Source organism: Genypterus blacodes, unplaced genomic scaffold, assembly GCF_046128005.1.
Source record: "Genypterus blacodes isolate CSIRO-AG114 ecotype Tasmania unplaced genomic scaffold, CSIRO-AGI_Gbla_v1 ptg000063l_1, whole genome shotgun sequence".
In the NCBI taxonomy this organism is placed as follows: Eukaryota; Metazoa; Chordata; class Actinopteri; order Ophidiiformes; family Ophidiidae; genus Genypterus; species Genypterus blacodes.
The window spans coordinates 1026550-1042261 of record NW_027466875.1 but is presented as its reverse complement, the minus strand read 5'-3'; the positions used below and the strand labels follow the sequence as shown (position 1 = coordinate 1042261).

At 43.8% G+C, this 15712-nt stretch overlaps 2 protein-coding genes across 2 annotated transcripts; one reads left to right on the top strand and one right to left on the bottom strand.

Annotated features, from left to right (window-relative positions):
- Nucleotides 1–1331: 1331 nt before the first annotated feature.
- On the bottom strand, nt 1332–9827 carry leng8 (leukocyte receptor cluster (LRC) member 8). The gene is made up of 15 exons (XM_076154646.1): nt 9452–9827; nt 8722–8854; nt 8377–8532; nt 8084–8161; nt 7493–7916; nt 7097–7265; nt 6846–7016; nt 6517–6750; nt 6271–6432; nt 5842–6136; nt 5573–5674; nt 5392–5460; nt 5174–5303; nt 4821–5028; nt 1332–4728 (listed from the first exon to the last, which is right to left on the bottom strand). Exons 1-15 carry the CDS (start codon nt 9490–9492, stop codon nt 4566–4568), a joined length of 2535 nt encoding a protein of 844 aa, XP_076010761.1. The 5' UTR covers nt 9493–9827; the 3' UTR covers nt 1332–4565.
- Nucleotides 9828–12378: 2551 nt separating this feature from the next.
- On the top strand, nt 12379–15653 carry cdc42ep5 (CDC42 effector protein (Rho GTPase binding) 5). The gene is made up of 2 exons (XM_076154602.1): nt 12379–12535; nt 13560–15653. Exon 2 carries the CDS (start codon nt 13562–13564, stop codon nt 14489–14491), a length of 930 nt encoding a protein of 309 aa, XP_076010717.1. The 5' UTR covers nt 12379–12535; nt 13560–13561; the 3' UTR covers nt 14492–15653.
- The last annotated feature ends 59 nt before the right edge of the window (nt 15654–15712 follow it).

Genomic DNA, 15712 nt, shown 5'->3' with positions numbered 1-15712 from the left:
TTTAATATTTTTTCAACTGCAAGTCCTGGACAGTCACATATCTTACGTGCACATACGCATGAGTGGCGTCATTAATCAAAGACTGATGAACCCTCTATTACTAAAGGAGGACTGTCATGTCAGTACATTTGTGGTGATATAAAGCAGAAATGTTTAAGTAACATTAATCTTGTACATTATCTCCCCTATAAACGCTAACATGTTAAAGTGATGAAGGCTCTCAGATGAACTGAGCCATTAGTCAATGAGTAAGCAGGCTTCCAGTCTTTATCTTCTTGGCATTTTCTGAATTGGTTTCTGTTCCCCTGCTGTTATTTCCTGCCTCTTTATTTTCACTGAAGCTTATTTTCTTTCCTTGTGCCTGTTCCCCCTTTGTTTTGGTAGCTCACACTGGTCTACATCAATCCCTTCATTATGTATATTTGCTCTATAAATCTACCCAATAAACATCTAAACCCTTTGTCATCTCTTATACTTGAACTCCATTCACTTGACTCATATTCTTGCGTCAACTCAACCCCATGTGGCTGAAATTTAAATATAAAACATGACTCGTGGCTCCGCGCTGTAACCTCATTTTAGTGTCACACATTTCTTTCATTGAACTCTATTTTTAGTTGACATTTCGCAATAAAGCGTGAATGACTCGTTTTCACCGACTTCCTGGGAGGCCGATCTGTTTCTTCAGATCAGGACCAAAGCAAAGCAAGCATGGAAACAACAAGTTGCTGTTTGTTCTTCAATTTTATTAGATTTTCTCAAAAATAAGTATTTACACAACATATACATAGTGGCAGTTGATCAAATCAAATCTGTAGAGAATGAGAATGGGGTGGGGGTGGGGGGGTAACAGCAGTTAAACCTTTAGCTTCAGTTGTTAGTCAGCTGTAACAAACTATTAAAGCCTTGCACACACACACAATACTTACTAGTGGGAGTGACTAGTTGCACGGAGCAAATGTCACTAATATACTTAGCAGAAAGGGGGAAAGAATGAGACAACAGATACTGGTTAGAGTTTTGTTGAGAGAGAGGAGGAAAAGAGGAGTGGATGGCATGCGGGGGGGAGGAAGAGAAGTGAAGAAGGAGAGAAGACAAATTGAAATGAAGGAAGGTCCAACGTAAATGGGCAGACATGAACCTGCAGTGAAGGACATGGGAACTCTTCCAGTGTCAAATATCAAGGCAGGAGTTACAGAACGATGGAGGTCTACAGTACATGAGAGCAGGAAACATGAATCACACATCAGAGGAGAAACAAAACAAAAAAGAAAGATCCAAAATGAAAATGCGTATTGTTAGTCGCCTGGGGGTGAGTTTTCTACTTTAAAAAAAAAAGAAAAAAGAAAAAAAAGAGAGCAAACATCCTGAAAGAGTGAGAGCTCACGTGTACACAATGTGACGCTAAAGAGTAAGACAGCCTGAAACATTTACACACGCAGCTGTGTCAGCCGTCACATGTGAAGGATAGCAGTTGTTGGAGCGTGGGCGCACACAGTCGGCCTAAACAACACCACATACTAGAAAAAACAAAACAAGTGGAAAACCTTTACTAAATACAGGCTCAGTCTGAGGACACGGTGTTCTGTCCGTCCAGATCCATTCCCGAGCGTCTTAGGGCTCAAAAATTATTTTCAAACCTAACCTCTAGTGCACACAACTAAGTCTGTCTAACAGAGAACATAGAGCGCTGACTTGTGGGGACGAAAAGATGACTTGGATTACTTAGAAAAGCAAATGCATCTGGACAAACAGAAAAACAGGAGAACATGGTAAATGGAAATCAAACGGCTTTTAAAAATCAGGCATGTCAAAAGAAAACAAAACAAATATTGAAGATTCAGGTTAGCAGCAGATTCTCACAGATTTCATTCTGAAGCTCCCATGTATCTGATCAGCTGTGTGGCTCGGAGCTGTGTGGGTCAAACCGAGACTTTGGTCGCTCACAATTTGCTCTCCGGGTGACATCGAGTCGGAGGCGGCGGAGGTTTTGCGCCCACTTCTCATCCTCCGCATGTGCTCCTGCAATGCAGTGCTACAAACTGAAGCGTGAGGGATCTCGTGGTGCGTGAGAGAAAAGTGTTGGGGGGGGACGGGGGGGGGGGGGGACGAGGGAGAGAAGGAGCAAAGAGGACAGGGGGGGGGGGGGGGTCAGATAGATGGAGGGAGGAGAAAGAAAACATGTTGAGATCATTTTGGTTGGACAAAACATTCGAACAGTGAAGACATTCAACAACTCTGATTCATGACATGGAGTGATTTGTCAACATTCCTCTGGTGGAATTGTGTCTTTTTTACATTGCATGTATTGCATGTGACTGGCAGCGCTGGTCCCACTCCTCTGCACGGACCGAGTGCACTGCCGACACCAGTGGCTGCAACCATGACTACATTACAGATCAACCTAACTATACAGCACAGAATCAATTCCCACACTGATTTTTAAATGTACATATTCACAAAAAATCACAAATGGCCAAGGAATAGATTTGTGAGTAACTGCTGGGGGGGATTCTGGGGAAATCACACTTACCCGTGTGACCAAATACACCAACTACACATCAACTGAAATCACAGCAATAGCACATTATTTACAAAAATATACTCTGGAGTCAACACATTTTTACAGCAAGCCTGCATCCACTCTGATCATGTTCACCACTTTAATACTGTTCAAAAGAGAGGGGGGGGGAACATTTGTGGCGAATAAAGTCAACACGATCTCAAGTTTCTGCACACTCATTCTGTACAAGAGCCAATTCGAGAGGAGTTTCCATTTGGTCTGGGTGTGAGACCAAGCAGGCAAAAATAAATGAGTTCCCGATGAGCATGGACGTCTCTAAGCTGCACGGAACAAAATCTTCTCCACTGCCACTTATAAAAAAAACAAAAACAGGATTTAATTAAGGTGACCGGCTGCTTTGTGCTGCAACGGAGCTACAGCCTGAATTAAATTAGGATTCCATTAGAAAAATATTTCACGTGAACTACTACAGGCTAATAAAAATCAAAGGTTCTGTTCAAAATACTTTAACCATGTGACATTCAGACAGCAGCATCAGTTTGCATAGTAAGATGCCTGGGATCTTACGACTGCTGCTTTGGCAGGGGGACAAGGTTTAAAAATTGCATTAGACTCAATTCATTTGTCCAATATCGGCCTGGAATCTTTTGTTAAAAGCTAAATGCAGCTCCATAACGGTTTCCTGCTGCTATCATTCCAACAATCAAGGCCAATACGGTTCCAATACTGTCCACAGAGTGAGAGCTAACCCATTATGTTTATCACACAGTAGGAATGTGAGGCGACATCATCCGGCTCCTTCCAGAGAAGTCCTGCTTTCTTACCATTCTTACACACTCTGAGCAGAGCCACAGGTAGCATACAAACCGCTCACGCTTCATTGAGACTCAGCCGGGTATCCTCTGCTGCTCCATAACGCCGGAATGGTGCGATTGAAGATGGCAGCTTCACCTCTCCCCTTTCTATGACATCTGTGTGGATAAAACACCAGGTGACCCAAAGACCCGCTCCACCCGTGGAACTGGTTGTCGAGTTGGACGCCGGCGAGGATCGTCGGGATTCCGAATGCTGGCAGGAACTTCTACCTGAGAATGATCCAAGCAAACTCCTTTTCTGCTGGTGGCTGGTGGTTTCCAGGCTACGGAGGAGTTGGGACATCACCTTGATGAACAATTGCTCATATTCATCATAGTCAATGCGCATCAAATCGAGATGTCTTCTCCGTGGTGGGAGCGAAATGACGACTACATGCTACATGGTGAGATCAGGAACCAGACTTAAAACGTATCAGTCCACCGCTTTCAAACGCCATGTGGTTGGAGAGCTGGAACAGGAAGGACAGCCAACTGTAGGCAGGGGGGGCAAGTGAGGACATACAAACCACATCTCCGAGACAAAAGGCTGCTTCTTCTCACATCAGTGTGGGCTCACAGTCTCTGGAGAGCAACATGTAGTGTTGACCTGTTGACCTACAGCCCCGCAGCGTGGCGTCAGAACTTTGGAGGGCTGGATGGATGAGTGATGAAGTGAATAGCTTTCTTGGTCACCCTTTTGGTTGATAAGGCTTGAATCTTCAGGTCTTGTAGCTGCTGACTTGAGGAAGGAAAAACATAACAGAACACTGTTAGCGTTGACATCTGACGGTTGTTATGGCATGGGAACCATGATCCTCCCTAATCTGCCTCTGCTCATTCCTGGCCTCAACGCTTTGCAATCGCAGGGAAATTCCAATCCTTAAAACTGTTGACTAATTGTTCTGTTATCAAGATACTGAGAGTGTATGTATTTGGTTGACCTCATATTGAAAGTGTTTTCATCGGATAGAAAATGTAATCTTCGTCTTTACTCTACCCTTAGATCTGGCAGCAGAGTTTGCTCATATTTATCTTTCTACAAGGGTTCATAAAGGTCCTCGCCTGCCTAATAATCTGTATGTCAACTGGATGAAGTGTATAAAGTGAAGTGGATTCAATATTTAAGGCTCCCTGCTGGTCCCTAAGCATCCCCCTTTGATGTGTAAGCCCCACCCCCTTTCTCTCTCTCAGGAAGCAGCCAAGGAGGCTGAGCTGGTTTTGCAGTCTATCTTTAGGGGGTCATAGGGGGCGAAGGTGACACCTAGCCCGTTAAGAAAGGCCATACAGGAGTCTAAACAAAGGAAGCCCAGATTGGACTCCACATACTGCACCGGCATGTCGGGTCTAAACCTGCAAACAGAGAAAACAGAGACATGGAGGTCAGTTCCTGATTCTGTCAACCGGACATTTTCAAAGGCACTGCGCTCCGGGACAGGACTCACGTTTTGAACATGGCCCGAAGTGCAATCGTTCGTTCCCTCTCTACAAACTTGTCAATGAGGTAAGAGGCCATCCGCGGTGATTGCCGATACAGCTTGAAGAAACGGCGATAGTTTCCTAAAGCCCAGGCGGCACGCAGAGCAAGAGCGTGAGCCACACACTCATCTACGCGCAGCGCTGGGGTCAAATACACCAACTCGGTCGTCAGATCTGGGTGGCGAGATGAACGGCAGTGGTTAACGTCAGGGAAGAAAACGGGATCTCACACACACATTGTTACACGGGATGCACTGGACATTTAAAATAATGACAGAGGGGTGTGTGAGGAAAGCCTTTCAAACAAGACGAGACACACCTCCAGAGTTTTTGGTGAAGATATAATAAAGCAATCTATAAGCTGTAAACTCCCCGATGTTCTCCGATGGATGGTCCTTATACAAAGCCTTGAGCTGGGTCTGGCACTGGTTGAACTCTTCATGGTCGCCCTGAGGAGACGCGGAAATCCACAATTAATTCAAGAAACACTGATTACATATCCAGAGATGAAAGAATCCTAGAATAAGCCACACTCACCTTCTCCAGAGCGATGCGTGCATGACACTCGTAAACCTCCACTGTGAACTCTGTACGAACTCCTTGGACCTGTTATTGAGTGTGTGTGGGGGGGCGGGGGGTGAGAAAAACAGAAAACCAAAACTAAGTTGAGTGGTACAATCATTAATGGCCAAATGAAATCTGATTAATGATTGCCAACCGTAAGGTCCTGTCGTATGGACTTCATCTGTTCACAGGCGTAGGCGTAATCCTGGTTTGTTTTCCAGTGGGTTTTCACAGCCTGCATAGACTTCCTCAGCACCTGAGAGACAGCGTGAGGTCAGCACCAGGACAAACTAAATGCATCTTCATGGGTTTTTCTATATCATTTAAAATATCAAAGAAATCAGCAAAACAAAACAGCTTTCTCAAAGACAACATTGGCCTATGAAATACAAAGACATTAACGTGGCTAATGGGGAGACTCACATGCACAGGGCGCACAGTGGAAGGGTCAGGGGCACAAGTGAGCCTCAGGTAGGGTTTGGTGATGTCCTGGCAGGTTCCCACAATGGGGCAATCCTCCCAGCTGAGGTTCTCTTGTGTCCCATCGGGCAAGTCCAGGGTGTTGATGGAGAGGACGAGGGGCTCGGAGCGAAGCTGCTTGTGGAAGCGGGCCGCTCTGCTCTGCTTTTTGGCTTCTCGGTTGGGGTCGTGGAAATCCAGGCCAGCATTGCCGCCTTTTCTCTTCTTTCCGAAACCTGAACCGGAATCGTCGGTGTTTCTGGGAGTACAGGGAAAGGCTATTCACGAAACATTCCAAGGTCACAGAAAACTAAATCAGGTCTGATCAGTGATCCATGAGGAAAAAGTACAGACTTGATAAGACGATTAAATGTGTAAGAACTATTAGTTTACCGTCGCCCTCTGTTGGCTTTTCCTCTTCCACGCCCCCTCTCTCCACCTCCACGCCCACGGTCCCTGTCATTACCGCGTCCACGTGCTCCCTTCTGATTCCGTCGAGACAGCTGAGGTCGGAGATCACTGGAGATACTGCTGTCTGACTGTGAGCCAGAATCACTAGTATGGTAGAGAGAGAGCATTTAGTAAAATACAAATGGGATCCAAACGTTATGGGTCAACCGTAACCGGGAAACATCTCACCTGTGCCTGTGCCTCTGGCCGCTGCGGTCCCTGTGTCGGCTATGGGAAGGGGATGGTGAACGCGAGGAAGAGCGAGACGAACTAGAGGATGGACTCCGTTGAGAAAATATATTCCTGTAGTGTCCCAACCTGTGTCCACCGCCCCTGCCTCTTGCAGCGCCCACAGTGCTTCCACCGCGGCCATCTAGCATTCTCTGAGGCAGGGCTTCCCAACGAGACTGCTTGGCTTTCAGTCTGGAAGAAAATAAAGTGACAAATGATCATGAAATCCTGGCTGATGTGTGCTAACGCCAATCAGATTGTCCACTGTAAATAAAGCTAAAACTCACTCTGGCAATGGCTCCCGGTTCCAGTCAATGGTGTAAGCGGATCCATCCTTTAGCCGGTCCTGCAGAACTTCCTTCAGGACCTTTTCTGTGCGATCTTTGTCTTCTTCTGTCTCACAGGCTGTAAAACAGCGTTGCACATACTCCTTCATGGCTTGTGGCCAGTCCTGGGGACTGTAGAGTGAACATCAAAGTCAGGACATGCTTCACAGAGGGGGAACAAAGACAACCAGTGAAGACAGTCCAGTTCTCACCGTGGCTGAGCAGCTCCAGCATTGGCAGAAACAGGGGAGGAAGGATTTTGGAGATTTAGTCCTGAGGGCTGCTCCCCTGGAGGGAACACCTGATTGGGAATTGAGGAACATGGAACCTGATAGGGCCTCTTTGAAATATTGAACTTCACAGAGTTTGTTCCAGGCGCCTCTGTGGGAAGTAGGGTTAAAAAAAAGCATAGCATTGAGACGTGATCATTTAGTGAGACCTTTTCTGATTCATTACATTAAAAGTAAACGCTTAGACAAGTATTTTGTATTAGTTATTGCATGCAACACCTGACAGAACTGAACCTTCAACTGAATTCAGTGTGTAGGAATTCAGTGTAGAAAATTATATACATGTCTGCTGTAATAAAAAAAAAAGCTCCATCTTACGTTTCATGCGGTGCCAGAGTTGCTGTCCTTGTTTCTGGTTTTTGTTTTTGGAGGCCTCTCCTCTCCCCAAGCCTGGCAAATACTGGCCGGGCTGCTGTTGCTGCTGGGAATTATTCTGAGGAGACTGGTAGGCGTTCTGAGCCTGGTATGGCTGTCCATAATTAGACCGTCCCTGGTTATGATTGTAAACTTGCATTTGGTTGGGGTCAGCAGGAGGGTATGACATGGAGTTATTGGAATTGTAAGCATTTTGCGACGGAGGGGGTTGATACTGGGCATTTGGTGGGGGAGGGATGGATGGGGGTGGAGGAGGGGGTTTCTCTGAGGTGGTTGGACTCTGTGGCTGGGGGGCAGAAGGGGGAGGGGGCTGTGGCTGAGAGGGGTAGGTTGAGGATTGGTCTTCCATTCCAGGCACTGGAGGAGGCTACAAGTAGAAACAAGTGATAATATAGAAAATTATTCAGTCTTTTCGAAGAGCGACCAGAAATGAAAAACTAACTAATATAAATGTCTTACAGTCAAAATGTCCTAACCAGTTGTGTCTGACTAACCTGTGTGTAATTTACTAATAATTTCAGAATTATTGCGTACCTGCCCATTAGGCGTTGGAGGTCCCGTGTACGCCCCAGGAGGTACACCATACTGACTTGGTGGATAAGCAGCTCCATACTGAAAATTCAAACAAAAATCATACAAATATTATCAGTTTTGTAACCTACAGTTCACTATCTGCACAGAGTGCAACAATAGAACTGTTTCCAACCTGGTCCCTCTGGACAAGTGGTTACTTCAGAATTATTTTCTATATATATTCAATTTTGAAAGGAATACATGTCCGGGAGTGTAACATGTTGAAAATAACTAATAATTCCTTCTGTACTCACTGGGTTCATAGGATAGTAGTAGTTGTAAGGATACGTGTATCCAGGATATTGCTGCTGATTTTGTTGGTACCATTGATAGTACTGCTGCTGCTGCTGTTGCTGCTGTTGTTGCTGGATGGCAGCAGGGTCAGTCACTGCTGGCTGAAACTGACCAGCCTGAAGTGACAGAATTGAGGAAATAGTCTGTGTTATGATCATTCATGAAAGGAAATCATCAAAAATTCAATTCTACAATAACATGCCAAAATAAATATTTGCAAAATGACATCATAATTTGGCTGCACTCAATGACATTCCTTTAGAAATTGACAGATTTGGAGGAAGTGAACAAAGACACACACACACCTCTGCTGGGGTCTGGTTGGCTTGTGCAGCCTTTACAGAGCTCTGGCTCTTACTGATGGAAGCAAGTGCTTGTCTTGCTTTCTCCCATTCAGGGTTTTCATGCACCTGGCCATCTGCAGCAGCGCCATAGGACCTGCCAACAACACAAGACCGTGAGTCAAAGGTGTGCGAAGACACAACCCAAATCAAATTCTTCAGGATAACTAAAGACGCCTTTAATTACAACTCTAACAGAAATTACAGCAATTACACAGACTCAAAAATGACATACTGCAGGAGAGAAAAGTGTATTTAACATTCATGTCGGTGAGTTACATGTGTGTAAGTCAGTGCTGAGGCGACGGTTTGCAGAATTCTGGCTTTTAATTATATCAGTGCAGTTGACTGCGTGGCTTAACAGATAAACGTTTAAGTTAACTGACGTGACGATGCCAGGCCGATATTCGAATAAAGTCACAGACATATTGTGCGCTGAAGTTAGCTTGTTTTCACCAAACAGTAGTAAATAAGTTTTAAGGAAGTATTTGGAATACTGCTGAGCAACTGGGTAGCATGTTAGCACCTTAACGGCGGCCTCTCAGTATGTTCGCTCACACATGTCAACACAATGACTTTAACAAACAACATCAACTGAAATTATACCACGGTTATCTCCATTATGAGTGACATTTATTTCAGGTTACGGAAACTTACTGAATGCTAAAATACAATGCTAGAAATCGTTACATACCAGTTAGCTGGTGGGGTTGATTGAGCCGTGTTGGCCGCCATTTCGCCACAAACAAACGCGCCGGGCCGACGTTCGCTAGCTAGCTAGCTAAAGGCTAGCGACAAGCGAAGCTAACCCCAACGATATGAGCAGCAAAGGCAAAAGACGTAAACAAGTCGAGGTCCTGCTCGACGGCTCTCCGGCTTTAAACCAGATCACCAATCCAGAATAACAACAACTATCCCGACAAATCAAAGTGTAATTTACTCAGATTAAGAACAATGGTGTTAAAATAAAGCTAACATTAGCCCGTTCAACATATTTCTTGACGACTAGTTTCATCTGGATAGACTGTAGAGATACAAAATGGCAGGTACGTAACCCTGGGCAAGGCATGACGCTCTGACTGGGACATGAATTTGCCCTCTGCTATGTCTGTCAGGGCAGCCGCCCCACGTAAAGTGTGCGACCTAACATCATCCGATAAGTATTATGCTGGAAATGTTGGATTTGGTTAAAGATGATCGAATACACAGTTAGGCTTTACATTAGTTGGGTTCGCCAATATAGATAAGAGGCGGAAGTATGTGTAACCGTAGTGGGTATACCACTTTGAGACTGAACCCAGGGCAAAATCCCCTCATTTCTAGAACCCGTTGGACTGTTGCTCGCCTTTGGATTTATTGTTGCGATTGTTGACACATTGTTGCCATTAAATCGAAACTCTAATTTTATGAACAGAAAACTTATTGAACATTTTCCGCATGATGTTTGGTTAATCAAACCAGTAAAGCCTTGTTATCATTTCACAGATTTCTTAAAAGTTTATTGGTCACCTTCCATCAGGATACGTTTCCCGATAATTCGTCATTCTTAATCACCAGTCATTCATTCTTTTTCCAAAGGCTTTATTCATTACTTCATTCACTAATTCATTAATTCATTAATGCATTCAGTCAGTTAGTTAGTTAGTTAGTTAGTTAGTGTGTTGAAATATACATGTTTTTATTTGTTATTGAGGCTGCCATCCTAATCCATCCTGCATCAAATACTCGCTTCTTGTAGGGAAATCGGAGCATCGAGCTCACCAGGATGATGACCTTACTGTAGCTTTGTTCATTGTGTGCTACTGGTGCAACACAAGGAAGGAAGGAATACTGTGGCAAATCTCCTGCTTCCAAACACTAAAGATATCTGTGGCAACACGGCTGGTTTGTGGCATAAGTGAACTAGGGAGCCGCCTAGGGCCCCACCTTTCCTTGGAGTGAGTATGTGTGTGTGTTTGGGGATCAGTCGCCTTGTTTATAAATGATATCATTTGAACTTTTTAGTGTGATGATGTCACTGTTGTGTTTTTAAGTAGATTTTTGAGTTAGACATGATGGGAGGCAACACAGGAAGAAATAAAGAGTTATGACTATACTTTTGACTTTGTAATGTTGTGTTTTCTAATTAAACATTAAAAGGAAAGTCACCTAGTCTAATCTTGTGCGTGACAAACATTGTTTTCCATACTTACCCCAAGAGGTAACACATCTATGGCAAGGCAAGACATGACCAAGTGTCACAACAGGGTAGTTGTATCTTGCAAGTAAATAACATTTAATTCATGTCCATTTCCCAGATTGTATAATATCCCGTGTCTGCTGAGTGTATCCAATTTGTTCCCATTGTAGTCATGTTGGCAACATCATTACACAAATATGTCAAGCATGTATGAAAAGATCTTCCTAACAATGAGTCACTCGCAGGCTCATTGTGTGAATACCTTTGGTTTGGTTTTAGTTGTTGTTTTTTCGTTAACCCTTGGGAGGAAGTTGGATGAGGTGGTCTCCTTACAGCAGCCCTGTTCTCCTGCTCACAATCCACATTCAGCTTTTCTTTCAGCTTCTTTCAAAAGGATTTCTGAATTACTGGCAGTCTGAATGAATGAATGAATGAATGAGGGGTTAATAATGTGAGTTAAAGATGATTCAGCATGACATTATTCACAACAGTGGAACAGTGTATGACAAGTGACAGTACACTGACTACATTCCTTATAAGACAGACACCATAATTGCAGAGAGTTACGTGTCAAGTCCTTCGTAATAAATCCTGTGTGATGCATGAAATCTGTCTGGTTTCCTACACTGAGCCTCTCAACAGCTTGAAAAACACTTTGAAGAACAGGATTTAACATCAGATATGAGTCAGAGGGAGGCTTTGCTTTGTTTCAAAAGAAACAGAAAATGACTGGTTGTGCACATTGAAACATTACTTAAAAAGGAAAATCATAGAAGCTACAAACGCAAATAATTATTAAAAAAACTGAATATAAACTAAACATACAGACATAATAAGTCATTGTGTTAAAGCAGCTCCTTTAAGATACTAATGCAACCACCTCTGAGGAAATCAATGTTTCTATGTATCGTCTCAACAACAAACTTAACCTGGAAAAGCTGGAAAAAAGTCACTTCTGGCAATGGTATATCCAAAAATAGTCATTACGACAGAATAATAATTTTTGTTTCCACAGAAATGTCCAGTTTTGCGGCGTATAAGTGCCACAAATGATACATGAACAAAGACATAAACATATGCAAATGTGAAGCCATCCAAAGGCCTGCAATTCGTTTTGATTTGTTTTCCACGTTTTGATTTAGATTTGACGGTTGATTGTAGTTTATTTGTATGTTTTCTTTCTTTTTTTGTACACAGATCTGGGTGACAGTTTGTATTTGCTACTTTTTCCAGCTCTTTCTGATGGCAAACAATTCTATTTTATACTTTATAACAATAAAAAAAGGTAATGGATACTGGCTCATAGTGTAAAATCAAGTTATGTAAGATATTTGTCTGTCTGTCTGTTTGTACCTTGAGGATCCTTGCGCTGGTGTGTATGTTAGTTCCAACACTCCCTAATAAAGCGTGGCGTCACTTCCTCGGCCCATGCCCATCCCTTTGGAAAAAAAAGAGAAAAACTCACACAGACAAGCGACGGCGAAAAAAAGAGCGAGGGAAAAGTAGAGAGAGAGAGAGCAAAGAAAGTCAAAACCCCGATGAAAAAGTTGGATACTGGGGTGGGAGCCAGTCACGAACCAGAATCGACTCTTTAATAAAGTAAGTTTTCCTTCACGATCGATCGATCTCTCTCTCTCCCTCTCTCTATCTCTGTCGGTGCCGCTCACCATGTGTTAATTGATCGGCGGAGTAAAAGTAATCGATCCGCCCTTTGATCTCACCACAGTTACTCTTCATGCTATAAGTACAAGTTATACCTGCGCTATTAATATCATTTGTTTACATCAAGTATTTGTTAAATGCCTTAATGCTGGGGATCGGCCTGTATAATGACGCCCCCTCCCTAACTTTAACACACACACACTCAGACACACACACACTCACACACACACACACACACACACACACACACACACACTCTTAGCATGTTTTTGTATACTGTGTTGAATATGTAATGAGGCTTGACTAAACTATGTGAGGCTGATTCAGGCTGTAAGTCAGTGTCAGGTTACCAGGGTTAAACTGGCTGCCACCTACTGTTTTTAATGATTGGATATAATGTTGCAATGAATAGAGCAAATATGGGCCTCAGCAGGAATAAAGCTGCTCATGCTGATAACAGAATGTCATGCCCACCATAGCAGCTCAGCAAGGGGGGCTTTGGCTTCGGCATGATAGAGTGAGTTGTTGTAAGAGAAAGTTAGGGTCTTGTTTTCGTCCTCTTCCACCCTCAGGGTAGAGAAAAGTATGTGAGAATGTTGGATGAGTGTGTTTCAAGTACAAGTCCCAGCATGGTCTCCACAGCAGCAAGACTGCCTGAACGCTCACTGGTTTCGAATAATATTGCTCAACACCGGGAAGTTTCTGGTGCTGACCTGTCTCTATCAGGCAGATTGACAGGAACTTATCTTTCATTGCTTTCTCCCTGCATTCTGCACGGTGTTATCTCACTTTCACCAACTGTTACCTTTCTCATTCACCTATTGCTAGAGTTAATACATGGCCATTAATCCTATCTGATCTTTGCGCTCTCTTTCTCTCTCTCTCTCTCTCTCTCTCTCTCTCTCTCTCTCTCTCTCTCTCTCTCTCTCTCTCTCTCTCTCTCTCTCTTCTCTGTTGCCAGTCATGCCACTCCACAAGTCATCCCGGGCCCCTCGCCTGGACCCTACAATGATCTCAGCCCCACTAGGTGACTTCCGCCACACCATGCACATTGGGAGGGGAGGCGACGCCTTTGGTGACACCTCCTTCCTGGCCACTCTTGGCCCAAGTCCAGCCGCCTCTTCTGACCCGGGGTCTCCAGGAGCCCCGCCTGCTGCTGACCCTCAGGTCCAAAACAACCATTCTGATCTCAACGCAGATGATTTGGAGGACGACCAGTACAATGAGCCTCAGCATTCTGAGTCTGTGTCTTCATTCACCCTGGATCTGGACCTAGATTTGGGCCCGTCCATGCTGGGGGATGTTCTGGGAGTGATGGATGGACTGGGACTTGAGGACTTGGAGACGTTCAGTTCCAACAGCAGCACAGCCATGGCAGAAACACAGCAGGGAAATGGAGCAATGGAGGAAAAGGCTATGAATATGCAGAATGAGCTGAATGGAAGGAACTTGGTTGCGATGGATGGAAACCAGATGGCAGACGACAGGATACCAGATGGGAATGGTATTAAGTCAAAGGGGTTACGACCAAAAGTGAGATTCAGTGATAAACGAGAGGAAATCATTCGGCAGGCGTCTGAGGAGGAAGAGGGGCAAGGATTTGATTTCCAGGATGAGGAGGAGCTGGCGTGTCACAGTCCAACAATGGGAGAGATTGAGAAAGTCAACAACCTGGAAGGTGGAGGGGAGGCTGAATTAACCAACCACAGGGTAGAGATGCCACCTAGTCCTGCCTCATCGTCACACAGCTCAGAGTATGAAGGGGTCACACCACTGGACCGCAGGAGGGTCGACAACAGCCACTCAGAGACTGAATCAGAGGAGGAGGAAGTGGGAGATTGTGGAAGGGGATACACATTTGAAGATGAGTTTGATGATGAAATTGGTCTATAGGGGAGACGTATGGTTTCCCCTGAAAACACATCTTTGCTGTCTAGTAAATCACATATACTGTATTTTCTTTAATTCCTCATTCCTGCATATTCAAAGGGAGGTTTCTATTTCTGAACACAAACTGGACATTTCACTACATAGAATGAGAACAGTGCAGTTTGTAGACGAAGTTCCTCAACTGGAAATGACATCTTTATTTTATCAGAAAGGGTAGCAGAAATCCAAAGACTGACATTTAATGAGAAAGATCCAGCGTTTTTAGGTTATTATATTGAGGTTTGTAGCACTTTGATCCATTCTGTTGACCTGGAAGCTTTACGATGAAACTCATGCTTAGTGGAGAGTTTAATTCAGGCTAAATGAACGATACTCATGCTGGTGTTTTCACTGACAACGCTGGGTGTCTTCATAAAAGCGCACAACAGGTGTTGTGTTACTTGAGCTTTTATGTCCTAGTGCCTTAAAGGGAGTTCTATGCTTACATTATTGTGCTGTACCAATGTCCTTATAGCTATTGCTCATATTGCATGTTTATTACAGCCTTCATGCATCCTTTCATGTCTATCAACTAGCTTTACAAACAAACCAGATAAAGATATCCTGTGTATTATAAATTACTGTGAACTTGTCACATTCCAAATGTAGAGTGTGCTTTTCTCTGGTTCAGAGCAAATCAATTCCAATTTCAGTTATTTAACATTCCCATAGTAAGAAAACTCACAATGTTTACCATGTTGCAGCTGTGGGGCTGGGCCGGTGTAATGCTGAGACAATCTTGTAATTCAATGGTCACTGAAATTGTAAATCGGGACCAACAATGTATTTTTGTATGTGCCTTTGTGTTTGTAAAGCCTCTATGAAATAGAGAGTAATTTAACAATGGTATAAAGGGGAGAGTCCACCATGGCCATTATCTCTGGAAAATAGAGGGATAAACATCCTTGCTTCCTATTGTTTAAGAACATCACATTGACATTAAAATGATGGAAGTGGGATTGAATGGTGATCACCACAGTTGGCTATTTGCAAGGAAAATGTTTGAGCTTGATGTTCAGTGTGGATCAGTGAGGATCTAAAGGCCTTTTTTTTTTTTTACCGATCTCTTGAAATAAAGAAGTTCTGTCCTTTTACTTCTTTATAAATAAAGATAACAAACAGCAGACTACAGTATTCTGTTTGAAAAAGCATGAACTCATTCATCAACAACTGTACCGTGAAACT

Coding starts and splice junctions, on each gene's coding strand:
- cdc42ep5 (XM_076154602.1), top strand. CDS start 13,562: ATGCCACTCCACAAGTCATCCCGGGCCCCTCGCCTGGACCCTACAATG.
- leng8 (XM_076154646.1), bottom strand. CDS start 9,492: ATGGCGGCCAACACGGCTCAATCAACCCCACCAGCTAACTG. Junction 8,855..9,451: donor TCAACCCCACCAGCTAACTG/GTATGTAACGAT, acceptor TGTTGTTGGCAG/GTCCTATGGCGCTGCTGCAG. Junction 7,017..7,096: donor GCTGGAGCTGCTCAGCCACG/GTGAGAACTGGA, acceptor TTCACTCTACAG/TCCCCAGGACTGGCCACAAG.